The 24,335-nt window shown below is 40.7% G+C and overlaps 1 protein-coding gene across 3 annotated transcripts in view; it reads left to right on the top strand.

The window, feature by feature from the left end:
- Positions 1-14,669, top strand: part of LOC110323775 (acyl-coenzyme A amino acid N-acyltransferase 1) — a 15,540-nt gene extending 871 nt beyond the window's left edge. The window contains exons 1-5 of one of the 3 annotated variants that reach the window (XM_029540479.1): positions 8,279-8,392; positions 10,384-10,541; positions 10,723-11,212; positions 12,365-12,567; positions 13,579-14,669. In XM_029540479.1, the coding sequence (XP_029396339.1) occupies positions 10,539-10,541; positions 10,723-11,212; positions 12,365-12,567; positions 13,579-14,172 (1,290 nt within the window). In that variant the 5' untranslated portion in view covers positions 8,279-8,392; positions 10,384-10,538 and the 3' untranslated portion in view covers positions 14,173-14,669. Of the gene's footprint in view, positions 1-8,278; positions 8,393-10,383; positions 10,542-10,722; positions 11,213-12,364; positions 12,568-13,578 lie in introns of those variants that run through there. The other 2 variants (XM_021201136.2, XM_029540480.1) reach the window with 2 other exon arrangements.
- The last annotated feature ends 9,666 nt before the right edge of the window (positions 14,670-24,335 follow it).

Genomic DNA, 24,335 nt, shown 5'->3' with positions numbered 1-24,335 from the left:
ACTGAAATCCACACTGTAGAAAAGAGAAAAGGCAAGAATATATATATATATATATATATATATATATATATATATATATATATAAAACATTGATGAAAAGAGATAAGTTTTAGACGTTATTATTACCACTGTTTGTAACCTGCACTGAAATCCACACTGTAGAAAAGAGAAAAGGCAGTAGACTCACGCCTTTGAGGTACAGAAAAATCTATAGTAAAACGATTTTAGCCAAAAGCATTCACACTCTTCATTCTATCCAGAAGACTGGGTGTATATAGATTAGACAGATGTTTCACCTGAGAAGACAGATGTTTTAGAAGACTACCAGAAGGAAACTTAAAATCTTGAGCTTGTGGCTATGATAATATTAGTACTGTTTAACCAGGGCCAGATTAATAGTTTATCAGAACTCTATGGCTTAATATTAAAATTCTGAACTCTTGAAGTCATAATATAACACTAGGAAAGAGAGGAAAAGAAATCTAAAGCATTTTTCATTTTTAAAATATGCCTTAGATCATCTCTTTACCCATTTATTTATCATGAGATCCAGGTGATTACTGATGAAATTCATTACAAAGCAAGTTCCTTTAAATAAGGAAGTAATAAACAGTTACTTTACAAGCTGTTAGTAACTGTTAGTCTTTCTCAGCTGGAGGCCTAGGTAGGAAAGTGGAGCTGGAGTTTTGATTTTTATGTGTGCAGAGAACTGAGAAGGTTTCTGAAGCTTTGCTTTCTGCGGTTAATTTGACAAACCTACCAGGAGTCTTATTTATCAAACATATCCTATCCTACTTATCAAACATATGTTAGGCATACATTTTAAAACAACTTTTGTTAATCTGAAGTGACTTTTATAATTTTAAAAGTTTATCCCTATATAGGGTATATTGTAAACCAAAGGTGAACCACATATACAGAATGTTGTAAATTTTTTATCACCATACAAAAAGCCATTCTAATCCAAACTATTTGAGATTTGTTGTTGCTTCCTTGGTTTAAAAGGAGACAAAATAATAAGCTAAGGACTAAGGAGGACTGTGAGGTTTTATAATCATTGCTTTATGCCACCTGGGCATCTTGAGGTGATTTTAAGCCCTTGGCATTCCCAGAATATAAGATAGTAAAACAAAAAGTATTAAATTTTTGGAAGTTTTCCAAGGGTAGGCAGAAGCACAAATAACTGTAAGAAATAAGTGTCCATACAACAAGAAAAAAGGCTAACTATCTAAAAGACAGGACTATGTAACATTTGACTGTCTTAAATCACAAGGACTTGGGTTTCTCAGGGATTGATGGCAGCTCTACGGGAATGTAGGAGCAGTTCCTCTAAGAGCGGCAGCTCATGAGCAGCAATGATCTGATGGCTTGTAGTTCTGAAAGTTAGGGCCAGAACTGTGAAACAGCTAGAAAACACTGGAACAGTTTTAAAAAGACTCGTCCTTAGTTTCTAAAAATACAATAACTAGTATTACTAGCTCCCTTAGTTATGTACAGTTTCCTTTTGTGAGGAAAAATTCCTTTATGATTTTTAATAGCTAAGGTTGCCTGTTTTGAGTAGGGGTCATGAGTAAATACTGTTGTGGAAGCTGAACAGAGAGGCTCAGTCTTTTGCTGCCTGGGGTTGCCAGCTGCTGCTGTTAGAAGTTCCTCTGTAGGCAAATGGATTGGTTGACTGAGGCTGTTGAAGTACCTCTATTGTTTGAGGGGCCTGGGATAGGTCCCTCATCCAGTTTCCCTGGTTTGATAAGATTTCTGTATTATTAGGGATGACAGTAGCAACAGATAAGGGAGTGCCATTTATGTGAAAGCAAGATTTGCATTCAGTTTTTCCCAATGACACCCTCTCTGACAACTGGGTGGATGGGTGGGGCAAAGAAAGAGGTTTGTTTGGACTTCTGCTCTGAGAGAGGGATCAGAAACATTAAAATTTAAAGTGCTTCCTGCCTTATTTGGGACATTGTTATTATGTCCGGGCTTGTTACATAAGTAACATTTTCTAGCCAGTCCTGCTTGATTAAATTCTTTCTTTCCTTGATTAGTAAGATTCTGTACAGTAGTCTGACCTTGTGAGGCTGTTGTAATGGGCATACCTTGAAGGTGTGAAGTAGCAAACTAGGCATGCTTCAATAAAATCATACATATTTTTAGATTTTTTAAAACTTGTCTCTAAAAGAGACTGACAAACAGGCATAACATTCTCAAAGGGCAGTTGTTTTGTTTTGTTTTTAAACAAATTTTTAAAAAAATTTTTATTATTATTTTCTTTATTTACATTTCAAATGCTATCCTGAAAGTTCCCTATACCCCCCCCACACCCCTGCTCCCCTACCCACCCACTCCCACTACTTGGCCCTGGCCTTCCCCTGTGCTGGGTCATATAAAGTTTGCAAGACCAAGGGGCCACTCTTTCCAGTGGTGGGCGATTAGGCCATCTTCTGCTACATATGCAGCTAGAGACACGAGCTCAGGGAGTACTGGTTAGTTCATATTGTTGTTCCACCTACAGGGTTGCAGCCCCCTTCAGCACCTTGGGTGCTTTCTCTAGCTCCTCCATTGGGGACCCTGTGTTCAATCTAATAGCTGGCTGTGAGCATCCACTTCTGTGTTTGCCAGGCTCTGGCATAGCCTCACAAGAGGCCGCTATATCAGGGTCCCTTCAGCAGAACTTGCTGGCATATGCAATAGTGTCTGGGTTTGGTGGCTGATTATGGGATGTATCCCCGGGTGGGGTAGTCTCTGGATGGTCCATCCTTTCATCTTAGCTCCAAACGTTGTCTCTGTAACTCCTTCCAGAGGTATTTTATTCCCTATTCTAAGGAGGAATGAAGTATCCGCACATTGGTCTTCCTTCTTCTTGATTTTCTTGTGTTTTGCAAATTGTATCTAGGGTATTCTAAGTTTCTGGGATAATATCCACTTATCAGTGAGTGCATATCTAGTGACTTCTTTTGTGATTGGGTTACCTCACTCAGGATGATATCCTCCAGATTCATCCATTAAGGCAACAATTTCTTAACACAGTGTGTTTTATACATGGTGAAAAATTTCAATGTTTTTAACAATAGGAAGGTGCTAGCATACAGATTTGTGGCAGTGCATACAAATTCATTTTAAGAATGTAAATTCCTCTCTGGTTTTCATTCATACAAATACAGTTAGCTCAGTCCCTTAGTTCACTCTATAGAATTAAAAAGAATTTATTGTAAGTGACTAGAGAGGGAAAGGCAAACATTTTCTACCTGATGTCCTCTGTGCATACAGTATTCACTAACAATCAAGAACATCCATCTTGCATGCAGAATTAAGAATGGACTCAACCAAGTAAACACTGTATTTTATGTACTGTTGTATGGGGATAAGAGACCTATACAGAAATCACTAATAGGGCTACTTAAGACAACGTCAATGTGCATGCCAGCATCCCATGACAGGTAACTGCCCCTCCTCCTTTAAAAGCTCTTATAGAAAGAAACCCTGGTGATATTTTTTGAAAGACCATTAGTTGAGACTCTGAAGTATTTAAGTATAAAGTCTTATGTGGTGTGTGTGTGTGTGTGTGTGTGTGTGTGTGTGTTTTAAGCCTAGATATTTTTGTGTCTATTGGATCTCTAAGAGACTGTTATATAAAGAACAAAGAATAAACGGGCATGATTATACCTTAGATGTGCCAAACCTAAAATCATTTGTATAAAGAAAAATTCTAGAGCTTTGGCTTGAATCCCTTTCACACTTTAACATGTGCACACTATAACCTACCCACCTGTGAAGGTGCCTTTGTTTAGCTGGTGCCCCAGGTGTTATGAGTATTGGGTTACTGGTCATATGGTCATATGGTCCTTTGTATGTTTGTTGGTTGGGAAACCTGAGACATCATTCACTTGCATACACAGTTGGCTTCAACAAGCCCTTCTCTGTTTATCTCATGGGTTTGTTTAAATCAAAACCACATAATTCCCTTAGGACAACTCCAAATATAAAGGTTCACTGTAATATAAGTCCTTTCCCTTACCTCAGTGTAAATGGTAGAAATTTAGACTTAAAATGACATTGATCATTGTGTGTAATTTCTGGCAAGTCAGAATCCATAAATTAAAGTACTTAATAGGGACTCCAGAAAGATTAAGAGGTGAATATCAGTAGTTAGTGGAGTGTTGAAACACAAAGGTTATCTCTCCAAGATAGACACTGCCAGACGATAGCCCCTGAGACCTGTCAGCTTCCATTGCTTTCCTCTTGTATCTATGTGTGTACTTATTTAAATGGGAATTGTCTCTGTAGGACTTTACATTTACATTCCAAGAGAGAAAATCTAGAAGTACTGAATTAAATTAAGGCATAAGTTAAATACCACAGTTACAGATTTTAGTAGACAAAGAGAAACAGGAATAGCTTAGAACTCCTGTAAAAATTCTAGCCATGGTGGTACATGTCTGTAATCTCAACACTGATGTTGAAGATCCTGGATATTCACTGGCCAGTCAGTCATGTCTCATGGTGGGCTTCAGCCCAATAACAGATTTTGTCAATGTGTTATCATGAAGATGACAACAAAGGTTGTCTTCTGGTGTACCCACATGTAGTCTCTCAGACACAAACACATATGTACATGCATGCAGTCAGTCACACACATGCATAAAAACAGATGAAGAAGAAAAAGAAAAAATCTATTGCTAAATTTTAGAAGATTTTAAAAAGGCAGGTAATGTTTTAGTATGTTGATACCATTATTAACCAATATTTGATTGGAAGAGGGTATAAAAGAAAGGTTTAAGAACTCAGTTGTATGGGATGCTTCTAAAACACTCTTTGGGAGGTAAGAATATAGAATATCTTATCTATAGAGTAACTCTAGGTGATTTCAATGAAGGACTGTGCAAAGAGTCAACACTGTAAGCAAAATGAAGGTGAAAAAGATTAGGGCAGTGTTCTGGGTTAAACCAAGGGCTAAAATAAAGGGAGCATTGCTTTTTCTTTCAGTAAATTTGTTCCATGTTAATTGAGAAATTTAGTCAGAACAACTTAAAATGTGAACTTGCCAGTAGATAGACCCACTAATATGTTTAGTATGCCACTAGATATTTTTCAGAGCATCCTAAGAAACAATGAAATTAGAAACCTATGTCTTGTGGCTCTTTGGTAAAATACATGGCTCTCAGAATTAAAGTTGAAAGAAAGAAAGAAAGAAAGAAAGAAAGAAAGAAAGAAAGAAAGAAAGAGAAAAAGAAAGAAAAGAATAGAATATTAAAGCCAACAAGCAGTCAAAAACATCTCCGGTTTCTCTAATTAGAAAGATTTAAATTAGAAAGGACACATTCATGTCGCATAATCCAATGAGACGAGGGAAAACCTGATGGCCTCTACTGAGCAGAAACAGGACAATGGCTCCCAATGCTTCCCAGTGGTGCTGCTTCATGGGAGGTAGGGTGACTCCATTTCTTGTTCTTCAAGCTCAGAGTAGCATTCGATAGCCAAAGGAGAAAGGGCTGTCTGGAAGGTGATCATACTAGCTATTCTCATAGGAAGAGTCACAAGGTCCATAAGGGAAAGGACAAGTAGGCTTGTCCAAACCTAAGTGTCTGTGGCTTTGATACCATATACACATGGTTCAGCAGCTCTGATATAGAAAGTGTATCAGAAATGCAAAACAAAGGCATTCAGGTTTGTTCTGATGAGTAGAAAAACTTGTGAGTACAGGAAGCTAAGAGCCCATGCCCAATTCTTCCCAGAAAGAATATAAAATAAAAAATAGTCAAGGAGAAAATGTTATTTTGTATTTATAAAAGTAAGTTTCAAAGGCAGATATAATATTCAGTCATTTGAGTCACTGAGGAAAGAATTATTTCAGCCTATGAAATGAAGCTGGCCTACACAATATCACAAGACCTGTTTCTTTAAGAAAGTGTGTAACATATTTTCAGGCCCTTCTACTGCTACATTAAAAATAAAATTAATTCTTCTAAGATCGTGGAAGCAGAGGATTAGGCGTTCAAGCAAACCACACCTACATAGTGAGTTTGAAACCTGACTGAGCTGGTTTTCAAAACCAACCAACCAGCCAACCAGCCAACCAACCAACCAACCAACCAGCCAGCCAGCCAACCAACCAACCAGCCAACCAGCCAACCAACCAACCAACAAACCAGCCAAACAACCAACCAACCAGCCAGCCAAACAACCAACCAACCAACAAAACAAAACCCCCAAATCAAAGCAAACAAACAAAATACAAAATACAACAACAACAACAACAACAACAACAACAACAAACACACCCAAAGCTGAATTCAGGCCTTTCAGTAAGTGATAAAGATATAGCTGCGACTTGTGAGTAATTGTGAATTTAAACATTAACCAGTGGCCCTAGACAGGCCATGAAGCCAAAGGGTAATACAATTAGCTGTTCCATTCTGGCCTGTAGGTAACAAAATCAAAGGAAACAGATGGCAACAAGTACTGTTATTCCTTCCAGGTCATAAAATCATAAAACTAAAAGACATGTAGATGATAATCAAGAAATTTAGTATTCCTTGTTGTCAAAACACATCCGTGAGTTCTATACCACATAGCAACTTTCAGCTCAGTACAATGTTAAATATTTGTAACATAAGCATATGCATTCATGTGTGTGTGTGTGAGAGAGAGAGAGGGGGGGGAGAGGGAGAGGAAGAAGGAAAAGAAGAGGGAGAAAGAGAGGGAGAGGGAGAAGGAGAAGGAGAGGGAGACAGAGAGGGAGGAGGAGGAGGAGGAGGAGGAGGAGAGGGAGAGAGAGAGAGAGAGAGAGAGAGAGAGAGAGAGAGAGAGAGAGAGAGAGAGAGAGAGAGCCAAGGTCTGTCTGTGCGGCCACTCAGCCTGGAACTTGCTATGCAGCTCATCCTGCCTGAAGCATGTATTGATCCTTCTGCCTCTAACTCTCAATAGAAGGGCTGCAGGCATGCTCCACAGTGTGTGAATGTAAAGGGAACAGTACTAAGGCTTCACTGGCCCTATAGGGTGGAACATGACTTTCATGTTCAAGGTCCTGGTCAATTTTGGAAAAGGGCATTTTTGCATTCCTTCATTTAAAACTACAAGAGACAGAGACCCTAGGAATACTTCTCCCCCTTTTCCTTTATTCCTGCCTTGTCTCCCCAAGATGTTTTGATTATTACTTTATAAGAAAGTATAACTTTCCAGTCTCCAAGATGACTCAGCAGATAAGAGTGCTTGTCTTCAAGACTGATAATCTTTGTGGTCCCATGGTAGAAGGAGAAAACTGACTCAAGCAATATGTCCTCTGACTACACATGCAAACAGACAGACTGACAGACACACAGACACACAGATCCACACATAGCCACACACACACACACACACACACCACACACACACACAAACCCTTTAACTCTAATATAATGAATCTAAAGATTGTTTCCTCCAAAGCAAACATGTTTGTTATATGGCAGCCTGCTTTCATAGACAGAAAGTGTGTGTGTGTGTGTGTGTGTGTGTGTGTGTGTGTGTGTTTCTATGAATAGCAAATACTAATGCTGAAATTCTTCACTATGTGTTTTACCATCTCCAGTATAACATAGGAAATGTTTATTTTAGTCAGCCTAACTTACTGAGTTTTATTCCTTCCGGGGTGTACCCTGTATGACCCCCTATCTTTCAACTACATTCTGAGATACCTCTAAGTCCATAATAAAAAGAGATCTTGAATCTATAATCTGTTTTTCCTGTGTGGGGAGCAGGTGTGACCAAGCCCTGTGATCCCTGTTTACCAAGAACCTGAGCCTGCTGATCCTGTGCTGCCAGCCTGAATAGTCACTGACCTCTCTGGCTGAACTCTGACCAGATCCAGGAGAGGGGGGGAGGGACTAGGTCAGAGGACTGGTGAAAAACAAAAACAGGATGTGCCCCAGGGGGAGGAGAGAGAAGGCTGTTTGAGAAAGCAGTTGGGGAAAAGCTGTTTGGGAGAAAGCTGTTTGAGACTGCTGTGGGAGAAAGCTGTTTGAGAATGTTGTGGGAGAAAGCTGTTTGAGAATGCTGTGGGAAAATGCTGTCTGAGAATGCTGTTTGGGAAAGCTGTTGGAGAAAGAAGTTGGAGGAACCTGCCTTGGCATATGGGTCATTTGTTTCCGCCGTCTCTGCCGGTCGGAGTTCAGGATATGCGGCATCTGGTGGCCCATATGGGGAATCTGAATAGGGCAACTGGTGCCCCCTGTGAGGAAGAAAAGAAGGAAAGGCCAAGAAGAAATAAGTAGAAAAGAAAGCAAAAGCAGAAGCCAGGCAGAAGGAACAGGAAGCCAAAGAAAAGCAAAGACAAGGTGAATTAGAAGCTGTTCCGTTGGCTAAGAAGAAAGAAGAGGATGAAGTTAGAAAAATGAAAGGCAGAAACTTCTGAACTCGTGTAAGAGCTGGAAAGAGAGAAAGGAGCTATGGGGAAGTTCCGTGGTAAATAAGAATTAATCTAGCACTAGGAAGAGGCTCCTCGGTGGAAGGATGAAGCTAGGTTCCCAGGGTTATGGGACAAAGTTAAAGTTCCTGGTATAGGGACAAGTCAAGCTCTCAGGGTTACGGGACAGAGTTAAAGTTCCCAGTGTAAGGACAAGACAAACTGCCGGGGTTACAGGATGGAATTAATGTTCCCGGAACAGGGACGAAGTTAAGCAAGGTTCAGAGTTAGGTTACCAGCACAGGGATGAAGTTTGGAGTTAGGTTCCCGGCACAGGGATGAAGTTAAAAGTGAAGAGAGCAGGAGGAGTTTGCTTCAAAAATGAAAGCAAGACTGGTGTTGTGTCGTGGACCCCCGAGCTCCGACAGGCAGAGACGGGGGGGGGGGGTTGGTAAAGACACACACGCCAAGGAAGGTTCCAAACAGATTCCTTCTTTATCTCTCTGAACAGCTTTTTCCTCTCCCTCTCACAAACAGCTTTTTCTAACCCTCTCCTGGCTCCAACTAACTCCAACTCAACTCTTCTCCAACTCTTCTCCAACTGAACTGTTTACTGTTTTTTCCCACAGCATTCTCCTACCTTCCACCTGGGCACATCCTGTTTTCAGTCCTCTGACCTAATCCCTCCCTTCTCTCCTGGATCTGGTCAGAGTTCAGCCAGGGTGTGCAGTGATAGTCCAGTGACTCAGCAGGCAGGCAGTACAGGATCGTCCAAGTGCGCAGGCTCAGGTTAAACAGGGATCACAGTGATCTCACTCGCTCCCCACAGTGTTGGTGCAGCTGTTAGCAATTTGGATTTTAGTTAAACCTTGCCTGGCAGACAAAAGTTGTTTGAGAATGCTGTGGGAAAATGCTGTCTGAGAATGCTGTTCAGGAAAGCTGTTGGAGAAAGAAGTTTGAGAAACCTGCCTTGGCATTTGTGTCGTTTTACCTCTGTCTCTGCCTGTTGGAGTTTGGGGTTTGCCACACTCCTGGCCAGTCAGAGTTTGTCAATTGTCTCTGCTTACCCTGCACCAATTATACTGTTTGAGTTAGCTCAGGGGCAGATACCCTGAGAAGAATCATGGAGTCATGTAGCTATGTGCTTCTCTGTGCTCAATGATCTCCAGGGCAAAAGGAAGTTGATATTAGGATTTTCCTAAAAAGACTTAGACATAATTTTCTTTAAGAAAAAAGACATAAAATGAATCTTAATGCATGAAGTCCCTAAGAATGCAACACTCAGAGACCAAACCCCCAATGTTGTAGCAATCACCTGGGCCTAGCTGTAACTGTCAAGCAGCAGTGTTGACTTCAAGACCCTCAATGTTTTGAGTATATAAGGCTGTGCCAGGGAAGGGAGAGAAGGAGAGTGTGGGGAAGGAGAGGGGGAGATGGGGAAGAGAGGAGAGAGATGAGGGAGGAGAAGAGAGAGCAGGAACATTGGTCATGTTACAGTGATCAAATGAGCTAAATGGCATGCTAAACTCTGGTCAATAATTGAGAGCAAACCTGGGAATTCTAACTAGATTTGATCCCACAGAATCGTGTTTCAGCTACTATAAAACTATAGATTTGTGGTTTTGAATAAATTGGGCATTAATGGTATGAACATTATACCCGCCATGAAGTATTTGTGAAGTTTTAAGAGAGATAACACAAGGATCCAAAACAGCACACTCTCCTTTCCAATTTGGTCTGGAGTCATTAGATAGTAATAGGTAATCTATTATAGTGGTGATGTAACTAGGGCAACAGGGTCCCTTTATTCAGGGTCACAGTATCATTGGTAAAGGGATTTTAAAGGGACAGAGAATGGAACATGAGGAGAATTTATTGCGGTCAGAACAAGAAAGAATGTCCTTGAAAGGAGAGTGAATATGGAGAAATGGAAAGTTAGATTTGTAAAATTCTGTTCTGTTCCTGTTTTGTAATTGTGACTGGACTTGCAACTCTAACATGAAAAGAAGGACCAAACATAACCTACACCACTTGGATAATCATTAGTCTGTGAAACTTGCTTAAATAAAGAAGGACATGTAAAGAAAAATCAAACATAACCTATACCACTTGGATAATCATTAGTCTATGAAACTTGTTTAAATAAAGAAGGACCTGGTAGATGGTAAGTCAGGGCTACAGAAGCCAACTCCTCCCTCCCCTTGCTGACTCCTTATCTTCAAAACCCTGGGTGTGGGAAGGGGGACATACACTGGCTACCACCTTTCTTACAAAAATCCTTGAAAGGCTTGAGACAGCCTTGCCTTGGACTTTTAAGTCTCCAGCTTGTTTTCCTTTCATCGCAGGGGGAAGCACCCCTCAACAGCTTGAGGATGGTCCAGTTGATAGTCACACCTTCAAATGCCCTTGCAGATGAGCCTGTGTCCATCCGAGCAACAGGCCTGTGTCCATTGCAGATAGTGACCATCAAGGCGACACTGAAAGATGAGAAGGACAATGTGTTCCAATCCAAAGCCTTCTACAAGGCTAACGAGGCTGGTGAGGTGGACCTGGAGCAGACACCCGCCTTGGGGGGTGACTACGTAGGGGTTCACCCAATGGGCCTCTTTTTTTCTCTGAAACCCAAGAAGGCTTTCCATAGGCTGATCAAGAGAGATGTGATGAACAGCCCCCTTTGCATCAGTCTGGACCTATACGAATCTGTTAACATTCTAGAAACAGTCACGATTCCATCCAAGGCCAGCCAGAGAGTGCAGCGCTGGTTTGCTGGCCCTGGGGTTAAGCGGGAACAGATTCAAGAAGGTCGGGTTCGGGGAGCCCTTTTTCTCCCTCCAGGTAAGACTATCTTTGTTGATACAGAATGTAGATTATTAAAGTTTTTTTCTACTTATGAGCTCTTTTTTTTTTGCTATAGGAATTTTCACATGTTCTTGGGAATATGAGTGTATGGAAATAGGTGTGGAGATCTGTTACTGTTAATGTATAGAAAATACTTTCAAAATTGTTCCTTGGTATACATATAATTGTACCATTTATTAGAGAAGAAAGCAAATTTGCAAACAGATAAGTTGAATGGGCTTGCCTGTTTTTCCAAATGGAATTAAGCTTTGGTTGAATATTTGAGATTGCAGGGAATGGATACATATCTTCACTACATTTCAGGATTGGCTGAGATTTTAGAATTATAATTGTCAATGCTAAGAAATCTGCTTCACATAAGTATAATAGAGCCAAATTGCACCAGTATGTTTAGGGTCATTTAACAACCTGTTGAAAATTCTATCCTTATCCTAAGTCAGAGTTCACTTGATGAAATTTTATGAAACTCAAGTCAGTCAGGCAAAGGGCAGTTTTAAAAATCAGACACTCTAAAACAATACAAAATGAAGGTTTACTAATTTGATACATGCTGAAGAATGATTGCTGGAACATACCTGAAGCCCTCATGCTTTCTATAATTAAACCACCATGTGTCTATAAGAACAAAGAACACCCTGTTGTGCTATAAAAGCACTGGGGTCCATTGCATACAACAAATAAATTTGAATCTGAGCCCAGGTGTTGGAGGTAACAAAGACTGATGACTAGTACTATTCTGGCACCTGTGGAGATAAGTAGACCTGCTGTGCATTCAGAACCAGTGTATAGTGAAACCTTGTGGGCACCAGCAGACCATGGCACCACTTCTCATTTTATTTTGAATTAGATTTTGGCCACTGCACATTCAAATGATTTCTTAGGGTCAGCTTTCTCCCATGTTCACTTATATGAGCCAGTATGGAAGCTATGATATAAGGTAGCAATTTGGATGAAATGTGCACTGTTGTGTGGACATGTGTGTGTGCGCACATGCACTTCTGAGAGTGTATGAACATATACCACTGTGTGGATGGACATATATACTTCCTTGTGCTGCCTTTCCTTTTACTGTCATACTTAGCTCTTTTTTTTTTGATCCCGTTTTCTTCTTTCTTTCTTTTCTACCAGGGAAAGGTCCTTTTCCAGGAATTATTGATTTGTTTGGTTACATTGGGGGTCTAATTGAATTTCGTGCCAGTCTTTTGGCTTCCCATGGCTTTGCAGTGCTGGCATTGGCATATTTTGCCTATGAAGACCTACCTGAGAAACTGCAAGAGGTGGACTTGGGCTATTTTGAAGAAGCTGCCAACTTCCTACTATCTCACTCCAAGGTATTGAAAATACTCTTCATTTCATCTTGTGAAATCATAAGAAAGACAAAGTACAGATGTCTCATCTAGTCTGTTCAGTCTTGGGCAGAGCACACTTTACTCTTAAAGAATGATAGGATTGTTGATTTGGTTACAGATTACTGTTTACTAGCACACAGGAGGTTAAAAAAAATACATAGTGCACACATTGTGATTCTCTTCACTGGAACGAGCCAAGACATGTTATATTTGAAGCTCTTACAAGATATTCATGTGTCCCTTCAATGTTCTATCCACTACGGATCCTAAATCCTGAACTTGGTATATTTTCATACATCAGTGATGATCTCTACATGATCCTTTCTCCCAAAGTATTGCTATTTGTGCTAGTAACCAAATTTGTGCTCATGCCTCCCAAGTGCATGGAATTCCAGCTGTGCACCTCCATTCTTGCCTACCTTTTAAACATAGATCCAAGGAGCTGAACTTGAGTCCTCATGTTTGCCAGCAAGCACCCTACACCTGAGCTGTCTTCTCAGCCCCAAATAACTTTCGCTAGTGAAGTCAAGAGTGTGATTCTCTAGAAGCCTAACTACCTCTGTTCTTGGCTTCTTCATTCACTATTGGTGGTCTCTAATTACATTTTTTTAACAACTTCAATTGAAAATGATTATTTATGTTCAGACGGGGTCTTGCTCTATAGCATAGGTTGGACTGGAATGCAAAATCTCTGGTCTCAGTTTCCTGAGTATTGGGATTATAGGACTGTGTCACCACACACATCTTTATGATTCTACTGTTCTTGTGGTTATAAGATTATATTTTAATTGTTTAAAGGTGGATGGTACAGTTGTTCCCTCAAGAAGGTAAAGCTCAGAGAAGGTATTATTAAATCGGTAGTAGTTTCTAGATTTTGAAACGTGGAAGACGTGAGTGTCAGAGTTTGTCTGTTCTGAATGCCTGAACTTCCTTCTGGAGAGCTTCTTCCCAGAGGCTGTATGTAAACTGTTTTCCCTTTGCTTTATATTTAAGATCCAACAGCCAGGAATTGGTGTGATCTCCACGAGCAAAGGAGCAGAGATTGGGCTAGCTATGGCCTGCTATTTGAAGCAGGTGACTGCCACTGTCTGCATAAATGGGCCCACCACCATCACAAGCTTACCACTAAGATACCGGGATCTGGTGGTGACACCCATCGAACATGCTCTGGAATGGATCCAAATCCATGTTTCAGGGGCTGTTCGCTTCCGTCACACTACACAGTATCTCCAGAATAAGCTATACTCACAGAATATACTTCCCGTAGAAAAGGCCCAGGGGAAGATCCTCTTCATTGTGGGAGAGAATGATGAATGCTTGGATAGCAAGTTGCATGCACAGAGGGCCATGGACCATCTCCGGAGGCACGGGAGAAGCAGTGGAAGGATGCTGGCATACCCTGGGGCAGGCCACCTCATAGAGCCGCCGTATTCTCCCTTTTGCTTTGCATCCTGGCAATCTGTCCTTGGTCAACCCATGTGTTGGGGAGGAGATCCCATGGCTCACGCAGCAGCCCAGGAACACTCCTGGAGAGAGATCCAAAAGTTCTTCAGGCAACACCTCCTTCAGTCTGGAAGAAAACTCTAAAAGATGTGTCCATACCAGAGTAAAGGGGTGGGAGTGCCTTAGGGAAAATGTTGGAATTGGTATGAGGATAAAGGCCTCAAATAGGGCTGGCGAGATGGCTCAGTGGGTAAGAGCACTAACTACTCTTGCAGAGGTCCTACGTTCAAATACCAGCAACCACATGGTGGGTCACAAACATCAGTAATAAGATCTGGTACCTTCTTCTGGTGAATCTGACGAAAGCTACATTGTACTTATGTATAATAATAAATAAATCTTATTTAAAAAGCATGATATAGGGATTGCTGGGAAAGAGTAGGGATGTGGGTCAGAATTCTCCTTGCTTTATTACTCTCACATTCACCCCAATTCAATTGGAAGGAAATGAGCTAAATTAAAAGAACAAGACACACCTGCATCTGAGGTGTTCCTGACAAATGTGTATGTAATTTGCAATTTTCTTTTCTGTTTTTTAAACATCAGAAGTTTTTGGTTTGGTTTTGTTTTTTAATGTTTTTTTTTTTTTTACACCACGGATTTTATCCTCTCCTGGTCCACCTTCTGACTGTTCTACATCCCATACCTCCCCACAACCTCCCATCTTCATGAGGATGTCCCTACTTCCCCGCACCTGACCCATCAGACCTCCCCACTCCCTGGGCACTCACATCTCTTGAGGGTTAGTCAGGTGCATCTTCTCTGACTGAGTCCAGACCCAGCAGTCCTCTGCTGTATACGTATTGGGGCCTCATAACAGCTGAACACACACTGCTGGTTGGTGCCCCAGTGTTTGAAAGATCTCAGGAGTCCAGGTTATTTGAAACTGCTGGTCCTCCTACAGGGTTGCCCCCCCTGTCATCTTCTTCCAGCTTTTCTCTAAGTCAACTACAGGAGTCAACAGCTTCTGTCCATTGGTTGGGTGCAAATATCTGCATCAGACTCTTTCAGCTCCTTGTTGAGTCTTTCAGAGGGCAGTCATGATAGGCCCCTGTTTGTAAGCACACCACAGCATCAGTAATAGTATCAGGCCTTGGGGCCTCCACCTGGCCTGCATCCTACTTTGTGCCTGTTGCTGGACTTCCTTTTCCTCAGGCTCTTCTTCAATTATGTCTCTGCAGCTTTTTCAGACAGGAACAATTTTGGGTCAGAGTTGTTGACTGTGGGATGGCAACTCCATCCCTCACTGGATGCCCTGGCTTTCTCCAGGAGGTGGACTCTACAAGTTCTCTTTTCCCACTGCTGGGCATTTCATCTAAGGTGCCTTCCTTTGAGTCACGAGATTCTCTTACCTCCTAGGTCTCTGGTACATTCTAGGGGTCCCTGCACCTCTTCCTTCCCAAGGTTGCTTGTTTCTATTCTTTCTGCTGGCCCCAAGGGCTTCAGCCTTCTTCCCCACCCCCAAATACCTGATCATGTTCCCCTTTTCTCCTCCCTGTCTCCATTCCCACCCTCTCCTGTGATTGTTTTCTTGCCCCTCCCAAGTGGGATTGAGGTGTCCTCAATTGGGCCCTTTTATTTGTTAACCTTTTTGAGTTCTTTGGATCATATTCTGGGTATTCTGTACTTTCTTGGGGGGAGGCTAATATCCACTTATTGGTGAGTACATACCATGCACGTCCTTTTGAGTCTGAGTTAATTCATTCAGGATGATATTTTCTAGTTCCATCCATTTGCCTGCAAAACTCAGTATATCCTTGTGCCTAATAACTGAGTAGTATTCCATTATGTAAATGAACCTCATTTTCTGTATCCATTCTTTCATGGGACATCTGGTTTGTTTCTATCTTCTGGCTATCAGAAAAATGTCGTCTGTGAATATAGTGGAACATGTGTCCCAGTGCCATGGTTGGAGCATCTTTTGGGTATATGCCCAAGAGTGGTATAGCTGAATCTTCAGATAGTTCTATTTCCAATTTTCTGAGGAACCTCCAGATTGATTTCCAGAGTGGTTGTACTAGTTTGCAATCCTACCAGCAATGGAGGAATGTTCCTTTCTCTGCACATCTTTGCCAACATGTGCTGTCATCTGAAGTTTTGATAATAGTCATGCAGATTGGTTTAAGGTAGAATCTCAGGGTTGTTTTGATTTACTTTTCCCTGATCACTATAGACTTTGAACCTTTCTTTAAGGGCTTCTCAACCATTCAAGATTCCTCTGTTGTAAATTCTCTATTTAGTTCTAAACCCGTTTTTTGATTGGGTCATTTGGATTTTTGGTCGTTAGATTCTTGAGTTCTTTATATATTTTGGATATTAGCTCTCTATCAGATGTGGGGTTAGTGACGATTTTGTTTTCCAATCTGTAGGTTATGGATTTGCCCTATTGACTGTGTTCTTTTCCTTTCAGAAGCTTTTCAGTTTCATGAGGTCCCATTTATCAGTTCTTGATCTTAGAGCATAAGCCACTGAAGTTCTGTTTAGGAAACTTCCCCCTGTGCCAATGAGTTCACGGCTCTTTCCCACTTTCTCTTCATTTAGATTCAGTGTATCTGGTTTTATGTTCAGGTCCTTGATCTACTGGGACTTGAGCTTTGTGAAAGGTGACAAATATGGATCTATTTTCATTTTTCTACAGACTGCCAGTTAGACCAGAACCATTTTTTGAAGATGTTTTCTTTTTTCCATTGTATAATTTTGGTGTCTTTGTCAATGATCAAGGGTGCATAAGTGTGTGGTTTTATTTCTGGTCTTCAATTCTATTCCATTGATCAGCGTGTCTGTCTCTGTAGCACTACCATGCGTTTTTTTTTTTTTTTTTTTTTTTAAATCACTATCGCTTTGTAGTGTAGCTTGTGGTCAGGGATGGTGATTCCCCCAGAAGTACTTTTATTGTTAAGAATTGTTTTTGCTCTTCTGGGGCTTTTGCTTTTCCAGAAGAATTTGAGAATGGCTCTTCCCATGTCTTTCCCATGTGTTGGGATTTGATGGGATTGGGTTGATTCTGAGGATTGCCTTTGGTAGGGTGGCCATTTTTCTGTTATTTCTGCCAATCCATGAGCAGATCTCTCCATTTTCTGAGATCTTCTTTAATTTCTTTCTTGAGAGACCTGAAGTTCTTGTCATACAGATCTTTCACTTAATTGGTTAGAGTTATCCCAAAATATTTTGTATTTTTGTGGCTAATATAGTGTTGTTCCCCTAATTTCTTTTTTAGCCTGTTTATCATTTGTATAAAGGAAGACTACTGATTTATTTGAGCTAATTTTATATCCAACACTTTGCAGAAATTGTTTATCAGCTGTAGAAGTTCTCTGGTACAATTTCTGGGGTCACTTAATTTGACATTGGGTGTTGGTTTCCAGTAAATTGCTTTTATTTTTTTTTTAGGTATGGACCATGAATTCCTGATTTCTATAATACTTTAGCATGAAGTGCTGTTTTGTTTTGTTAAAGGCTTTTTCAGCATCCAAGGAGGTGATTGTGTTTTTTCCTTTTGAGTTTGTTTATACAGTGATGGGTTTCCATATATTGAACCAAACTTGCATTCCTGGAATGAAGCCTACTAGATCATGAGTGATGATCATTTGTTTGTTAGTTTGTTTGCTTTCAGGACAGGGTTTCTCTGTATAGTCCTTGGTGTCCTGGAACTCATTTTGAAGACCAGACTGGGCTCAAACTCAAAAATCTGCCTGTCTCTGCTTCCCAAGTGCTGGGATTAAAGTCATGTGAAACCACTGCCTGGCTGGATGATCATTTTGATGTCTTCTTGGATTCTGTTTGCAAGAATTTTACTGAGTATTTTTGCATCAATATTTGTAAGTGAAATTTGTCTGAAGTTCTCTTTTTTTTGTTGTGTTCTTGTGTGGTTTAGCTATCAGAGTAATTGTGGCTTCATTGAATGAATTAGGTAGTTTTCCTTCTGCTTCTATTTTATGGAATAGTTTGAGGAATATTCATATTAGGTCTTCTTGGAAGGTCTGGTAGAATTCTGAACTAAAGCCATCTGGCCCTGAGAATTTTTTTTGGTTGCAAGGTGTCTTAGTCAGGCTTTCTATTCCTGCACAAACATCATGACCAAGAAGCAAGTTGGGGAGGAAAGGGTTTATTCAGCTTACACTTTCCACATTGCTTTTGATCACCGAAGGCTGTCATGACTGGAACTCAATCAGGTCAGAAAGCAGGAGCTGATGCAGAGGCCACTAAGGGATGTTACTTATTGCCTTGCTTCCTCTGACTTGCACAGTTTCCTTGCTTATAGAACCCAAGACTACCAGCTCAGAGGTGGTACCACCCACAACGGACCCTTCCCACTTGATAACTAATTGAGAAAATGCCTTACAGCTGGATCTCATGGAGGCATTTCCCCAACTGAAGCTCCTTTCTCTGTGATAATTCCATCCTGTGCCAAGTTGACACTCAAAATCGGCTAGTACAATTGACCCCTTGTAAACTTGACATACAAACACAACAGAATTAACTTTCAACCCTTACATTCTTATCCATCCCCAAAATCTAAATAATTTTAAAATCCCACAGTCTTTACATATTAAAGTTCAATCCCTTTAAAATATCCACTCTTTTAAAATTTAAAGTCTTTATACAATTCAAAATCTCTTAACTATGGGCTTCACTAAATATTTTCTTCCTTCAAGAGGGAAAATTAACAGGGCACAGTCACAATCAAAACAAAAATTAAACTCCAACTGTCCACTGTCTGGAATCCAACTCATGATCTTCTGGGCTCCTCCAAGAGCTTGGGTCACTTCTCCAGCCCTGCCCTTTGTAGCACACAGCTTGTCTTCTAGACTTCAGTTGCCTGTACTCCACTGCTGCTGCTGTTCCTGGTGGTCATCTCATGGTACTGGCATCTCCAAAACACTGCATGACCTCTTCAATCCTGGACCATCAATTACAACTGAGGCTGCTCCTTCACCAATGGCCTCTCATAGTGCCTACCTAGCCTCAGTCCCTCATATTACCCCTTCATGCCTTCAAAACCAGTACCATCTCTTACAAACTACCAAGTCCCGCTGCAGCACAAAGTGAAACCTTGGTTATCTCTAGAACACAGCCTCTGTGCTCTCAGAAAATACTTCCCAGAAGGTTTCACCTCAGTGATGCTGATCTCTTCTTAATCACAGCTAGTATCTTAGCTCCAGCTAACCAGCATCAATAGTCCCAGTAATGGAAGTTTTTCACTTTAGTAGTTCTGGTATCTTGTTAACCACAGCTGATTCTTCAGCCCCAGCTAACCAGAACCACAGAATCTTTACAATCAAAATAGCAATGGCACTGAAAAGAGTCTTTCATCTTCCCTCTGAAATTTCATAAGCCAGGCCTCCATCTTCTGCACTGTTCTCAACATTATCTTCTAAGTTCCTACACAAGATGTGACAGAGCCCTTAACACCAAATGGATCTTCTAGCCCAAAGTTCCAAAGTCCTTCTACAGTCCTACCCAAAACATGGTCAGGTTGTCAGAGGAATACCCCACTATGCTGCTATGGTTTGTCTTAGTCAGGGTTTCTATTCGTGGACAAAACATCATGACCAAGATGCAGTTGGGGAGGAAAGGTTTTATGCAGCTTACACTTTCCACGTTGCTGTTGAGGCCTCCCACATTTTCAGGTTTTGGCTTGCCTTTCAATCTCTTGACAAATTCAAGGGGTTAAAATAAAATATACAGTGGGTCTTGGGTTCTTCATTTAGACATATTTTAAGAAGTTTTGTAGATACACTCTAAACAGAATGCAAAAATAATACCCACACAACACAACTGAAGAATTCCCAGTTCTAAGAAGACGATAAAGGACCAGCATCAATAGGGAGAGAACATTCCACAGTAACTGGAGACAAGTTCCTGTACATCATATATTGAAATTGATTTACAAATCCACAAATAGGACTTTTAATAGAAGCAGTTGACAAAAGAAATACCAAAAACATGGTAAAACAGTCATATCTGTTAATACTATTCTGTGGTAGAAGTCTGACATAGAACGATAGGAAAATGCCCTTATTTTTACATTCTTGAATTTTGTAAAACAAACAAACAAACAGGAAAACAACTTATAGTCTAATTGTTTCAATTCTTACTAAAATAAAAAAAAAAGAACTGTAATGAGATAGAAGCCTTTTAAAAAGTTAAAGTTCATTTTAATAAAGCCATGAACTTCAAAACTTACTTTAAGCTACAAAGCTGTGTAAGGAATAGTTTGTTCTTCAAAAGTATCTTATCTGTTTGCAGTTAACGACTTAATTAAATCCTGAATCTAGGACATCAGAAAGCACAGCGGCACTGCAACCTGCTCAGGCTCTGAACAGATCTCAGGGTCCTGCTTCCATTGCAACTGAGGAGTGGTGCTTGGGAATCAGAGAACAGTTAATGCAGAAATAGATCAGTAAGGCGACAGTGAGCTCTGCCCTGGACCACTGAGACAGCCTGGAGGGGTGAGGGGTGACAGGGAGGAGGGGGGCTGCAGCAGATTTGAAGAGAATCTGCTTGAACAGTTGGTACAGCTCAGCCCAGGGTGGACAGGAAGGCTGTCACCACCAAGTTTTCATGTGGCCTTCCCCTTGACAAGCCAAGGAGGAGGCTGTTTAAAGATGTTCTGAGTGGCACTTACAGTGGTACAGTCTACGAGATGATGAGTGAAAACAGCAAAGCTGGAAAGCAATGGTCCTGACAGAGGAGTCTAAGGTCTACATGAAAACTTTCAGAAGCCCACAGGGCAAGAAAGACACCAGAAAATGCCATAGAAGTTACAGTCTGCATTTAGAGGGTACTAGTGGATCCTGTTTTAAGGGACAGTAAAAGCTTACCACAATCTAGAGGTAGTTCTTAACTCAAGGATGATGACATCACTAGACTGTGTCCTTTAACACCACATATGTGGTTCTTGTACTAAATGTAGCCAAATGAATCTGCTGCCATTCCCAAGAAACTGAACAAGGCATTACCAAACTACAGGGATGGAAGCAAAATAAAACTGACAAGTTAGCACACAGGCTGACACACAAGCCTGAATGCAAGTAAAGCTTAACTTAAAAGGGGAAAAATGGACATAACATTTCTACTAATAAAAAATGAACAAAGGGGCAAAGAGGAAAGTGGAAATACAAGTTATATTTGTCATTTTATAAATTTACAACTATCTGTGTGGAAGGTACTGTCTTCTGGCTACTTAGTGAAGTTTATTTAGTTATCATCTGATAAAAGCCATCTTATGGTCTTAAGTTTAAAACTATAATGATGTTCTGGCTAGGCAAAAAGAATACAATAAATCATCCTGTAAGACTTTTCTCATTTTACCCTAGGGGCACCATCCTGGTAGCAAATAATTCTCATGATATTTTTTGTCATTTGCCAACACAGGTGGCAAATACCCTGTTAAATGTAATCACTGGAAACATTCTAAGGAAAGATAAAATGTTAACTTACACATAATACACGTTATGTGCAAGATTTGGGGGATGGGGAAATCTGAACAAATCCTGGAACACAGATGAACTGATGAACAGGCAGAGGCACAAAGCATTCAAATGGAAGTGTTCAGTGCCATGAACTCAGAAAGGACTAAATGGCCACACAGAGCTCTGTTAGTGTCTCTTACATTACCACTATAAAAACATTTTTTAAAACAGGGGTCCTTCCAGTTAGTGGCAGCTCTGGGCCACCTTTGGTGAGAACTCTGCGGTCAGTCCCACGGTCCCCAGAGGACTCTCCACGCTTCAGGCACCTTAGCATGCCCAGGATCTTAGAATCACTAGTGAGTGGAACACAGCATCTGTTCCAAACCAATCCTGACTGGACTGTGCCAGCAGGAGCAAAGACAAAGGAGCCCTTCTTGACCAGCAGCTTGGGTTCCTTCTGATCGGTGCTGGTATAATTGGATTTCAAACACACCAGAGAGCCCCATGGTCCCCAGAGGAGACACCACTTCCAGGCATTGTAACACGCCCAGGATCTTAGGATTCCAGGTTCTCAGGATCCCAGGAGCTTGTTCACACCAGGATCTCAGGGTCTCAGAGGAAGCAGGACTGCCAAGAACTCTGACACACCCAGAATCTCAGGTACACAGGAGCCAGGAATCACAGGATCATAGAGGAAGCTGAACTCTGAGGAGTCCTGAATCAACCGGGATTATAGGAAGTACAGGCACCAATTGGATATATTGAGAGCAGCAAACACTTGAGATAATCAGATGGCAGGAGGCAAGGGTAAAAAGAGAAGCAACAGAAACCTAAGTTACTGGGCATCACCAGAACCAAACTCTCCCACCATATTAAGTCCTGGATAAACCATTACACCAGAAAAAGAAGATATGGATCTAAATCACTTCTCATGATGATGATGGAGGACTTTAAGAAGGAAATAACTAACTCTCTTGAAGAAATACAGGAGAACACAGGATAACAGCTAGAAGCTCTTAAAGAGGAAACACAGAAATTCCTTAGTTACAGAAAAACACTACCAAAACAGGTGAAAGACTTGCACAAAACTATCCAGGATCTAAAAGTGGAATAAAAAACAATAAAGAAATCACAAAGGGAGACAACTCTGGAGATAGAAATCCTAGGAAAGAAATTAGGAACCATAGATTCGAGTATCAGCAACACAATACAAGTGATGGAAGAGAGAATCTCAGGTGCAGAAGAGCCCATAGAAAACAGGGACAGAAAAATCAAAGAAAATGCAAAATGCAAAAGGATCCTAATTCAAAACATCCAGGAAAAAGAGGTCACAATGAGAAGACCAAACCTGAGAATAGTAGGTATAGATGAGTATGAAGACTTTCAACTTAAAGGGCCGTAAATATCTTCAACAAAATTATAGAAGAAAAATTCCCTAACCTAAAGAAAGAGATGCCCATGAACATACACTAAGCCTACCAAACTCCAAATAGACTGGACCAGAAAATAAATTCCTCCTGACACATAATTATCAGAACAACAAATGAACTAAATAAAGATAGAATATTAAAAGTAGTAAGGAAAAAGGGTCAAGCAACATATGAAGGCAGGCCTATTAGAATTACTCCAGAATTCTCACCAGAGACTATGAAAGCCAGAAGATCCTGGACAGATGTGATACAGACCCTAAGAGAAAACAAATACCAGCCCAGGCTACTATACCCAGCAAAACTCTCAATTACCATAGATGAAGAAACCAAAGCATTCCATGACAAAACCAAATTTACACAATATCTTTCCAAGAATCCAGCCCTTCAAAGGATAATAAAGGGAAAGCATCAACACAAGGACTGAAACTCCATCCTAGAAAAACTAAGAAAGTAATCTTTCAACAAACCTAAAAGAAGACAGCCACAAGAACATAATGCCAACTTTAACAACAAAAATAACAGGAAGCAATTACTTTTCTTTAATTTCCCTTAACATCAATGGACTCAATTCCCCAATAAAAAGACATAGACTAACACACTGGCTACATAAACAGGACCCAACATTTTGCTGCTTACAGGAGACCCACCTCAGGAACAAAGACAGACACTACCTCAGAGGAAAAGGCTGGAAAACAATTTTCCAAGGAAAGGGTCCGAAAAAAACAAGCTGGAGTAGCCATTCTAACGTAGAAAAAAATCGACTTCCAATCCAAAGATAACAAAAAACACAAGGAGGGGTACTTCATATATATCAAAGGTAAAATCTTCCAAATGAACTCTCAGTTCTTAATATCTATGCTCCAAATGCAAGGGCATCCAGATTCACTGAAGAAACTATAGTAAAGCACAAAGCACATATTGTACCTCACACCATAATAGTGGGAGCCTTTAACACCCCACTCTCATTAATGGACAGTCTCCGGAAACAGAAACTTATCAGGGACACAGTGAAACTAAGAGAAGTTATGAAACAAATGGATTTAACAGATATTTACAGAATATTTTTATATTTATTAATTTTTATTAGATATTTTCTTTATTTACATTTCAAACGTTATCTCAAAAGTTCCCTATGCCCTCTCCCTGCCCTGCTCCCCTACTTACCCACTCCCACTTATTGGCCCTGGCATTCCGCAATACTGGGGCATATAAAGTTTCAAGACCAAGGGGCCTCTCTTCCCAATGATGGCCAAATAGGCCATCTTCTGCTACATAAAGAGACACGTGCTCTGGGGGTACTGGTTAGTTTATATTGTTGTTCCACCTTCAGGGTTGCAGACTCCTTCAACTCCTTGGGTACTTTCTTGAGATCCTCCATTGGGGGCCATGTGTTCCATACAAT

This window comes from Mus pahari, chromosome 6 (assembly GCF_900095145.1).
Source record: "Mus pahari chromosome 6, PAHARI_EIJ_v1.1, whole genome shotgun sequence".
NCBI classification, from domain to species: Eukaryota; Metazoa; Chordata; class Mammalia; order Rodentia; family Muridae; genus Mus; species Mus pahari.
Note: the sequence above shows the minus strand (reverse complement) of the source record. Positions and strands in the feature narration are given on the sequence as shown.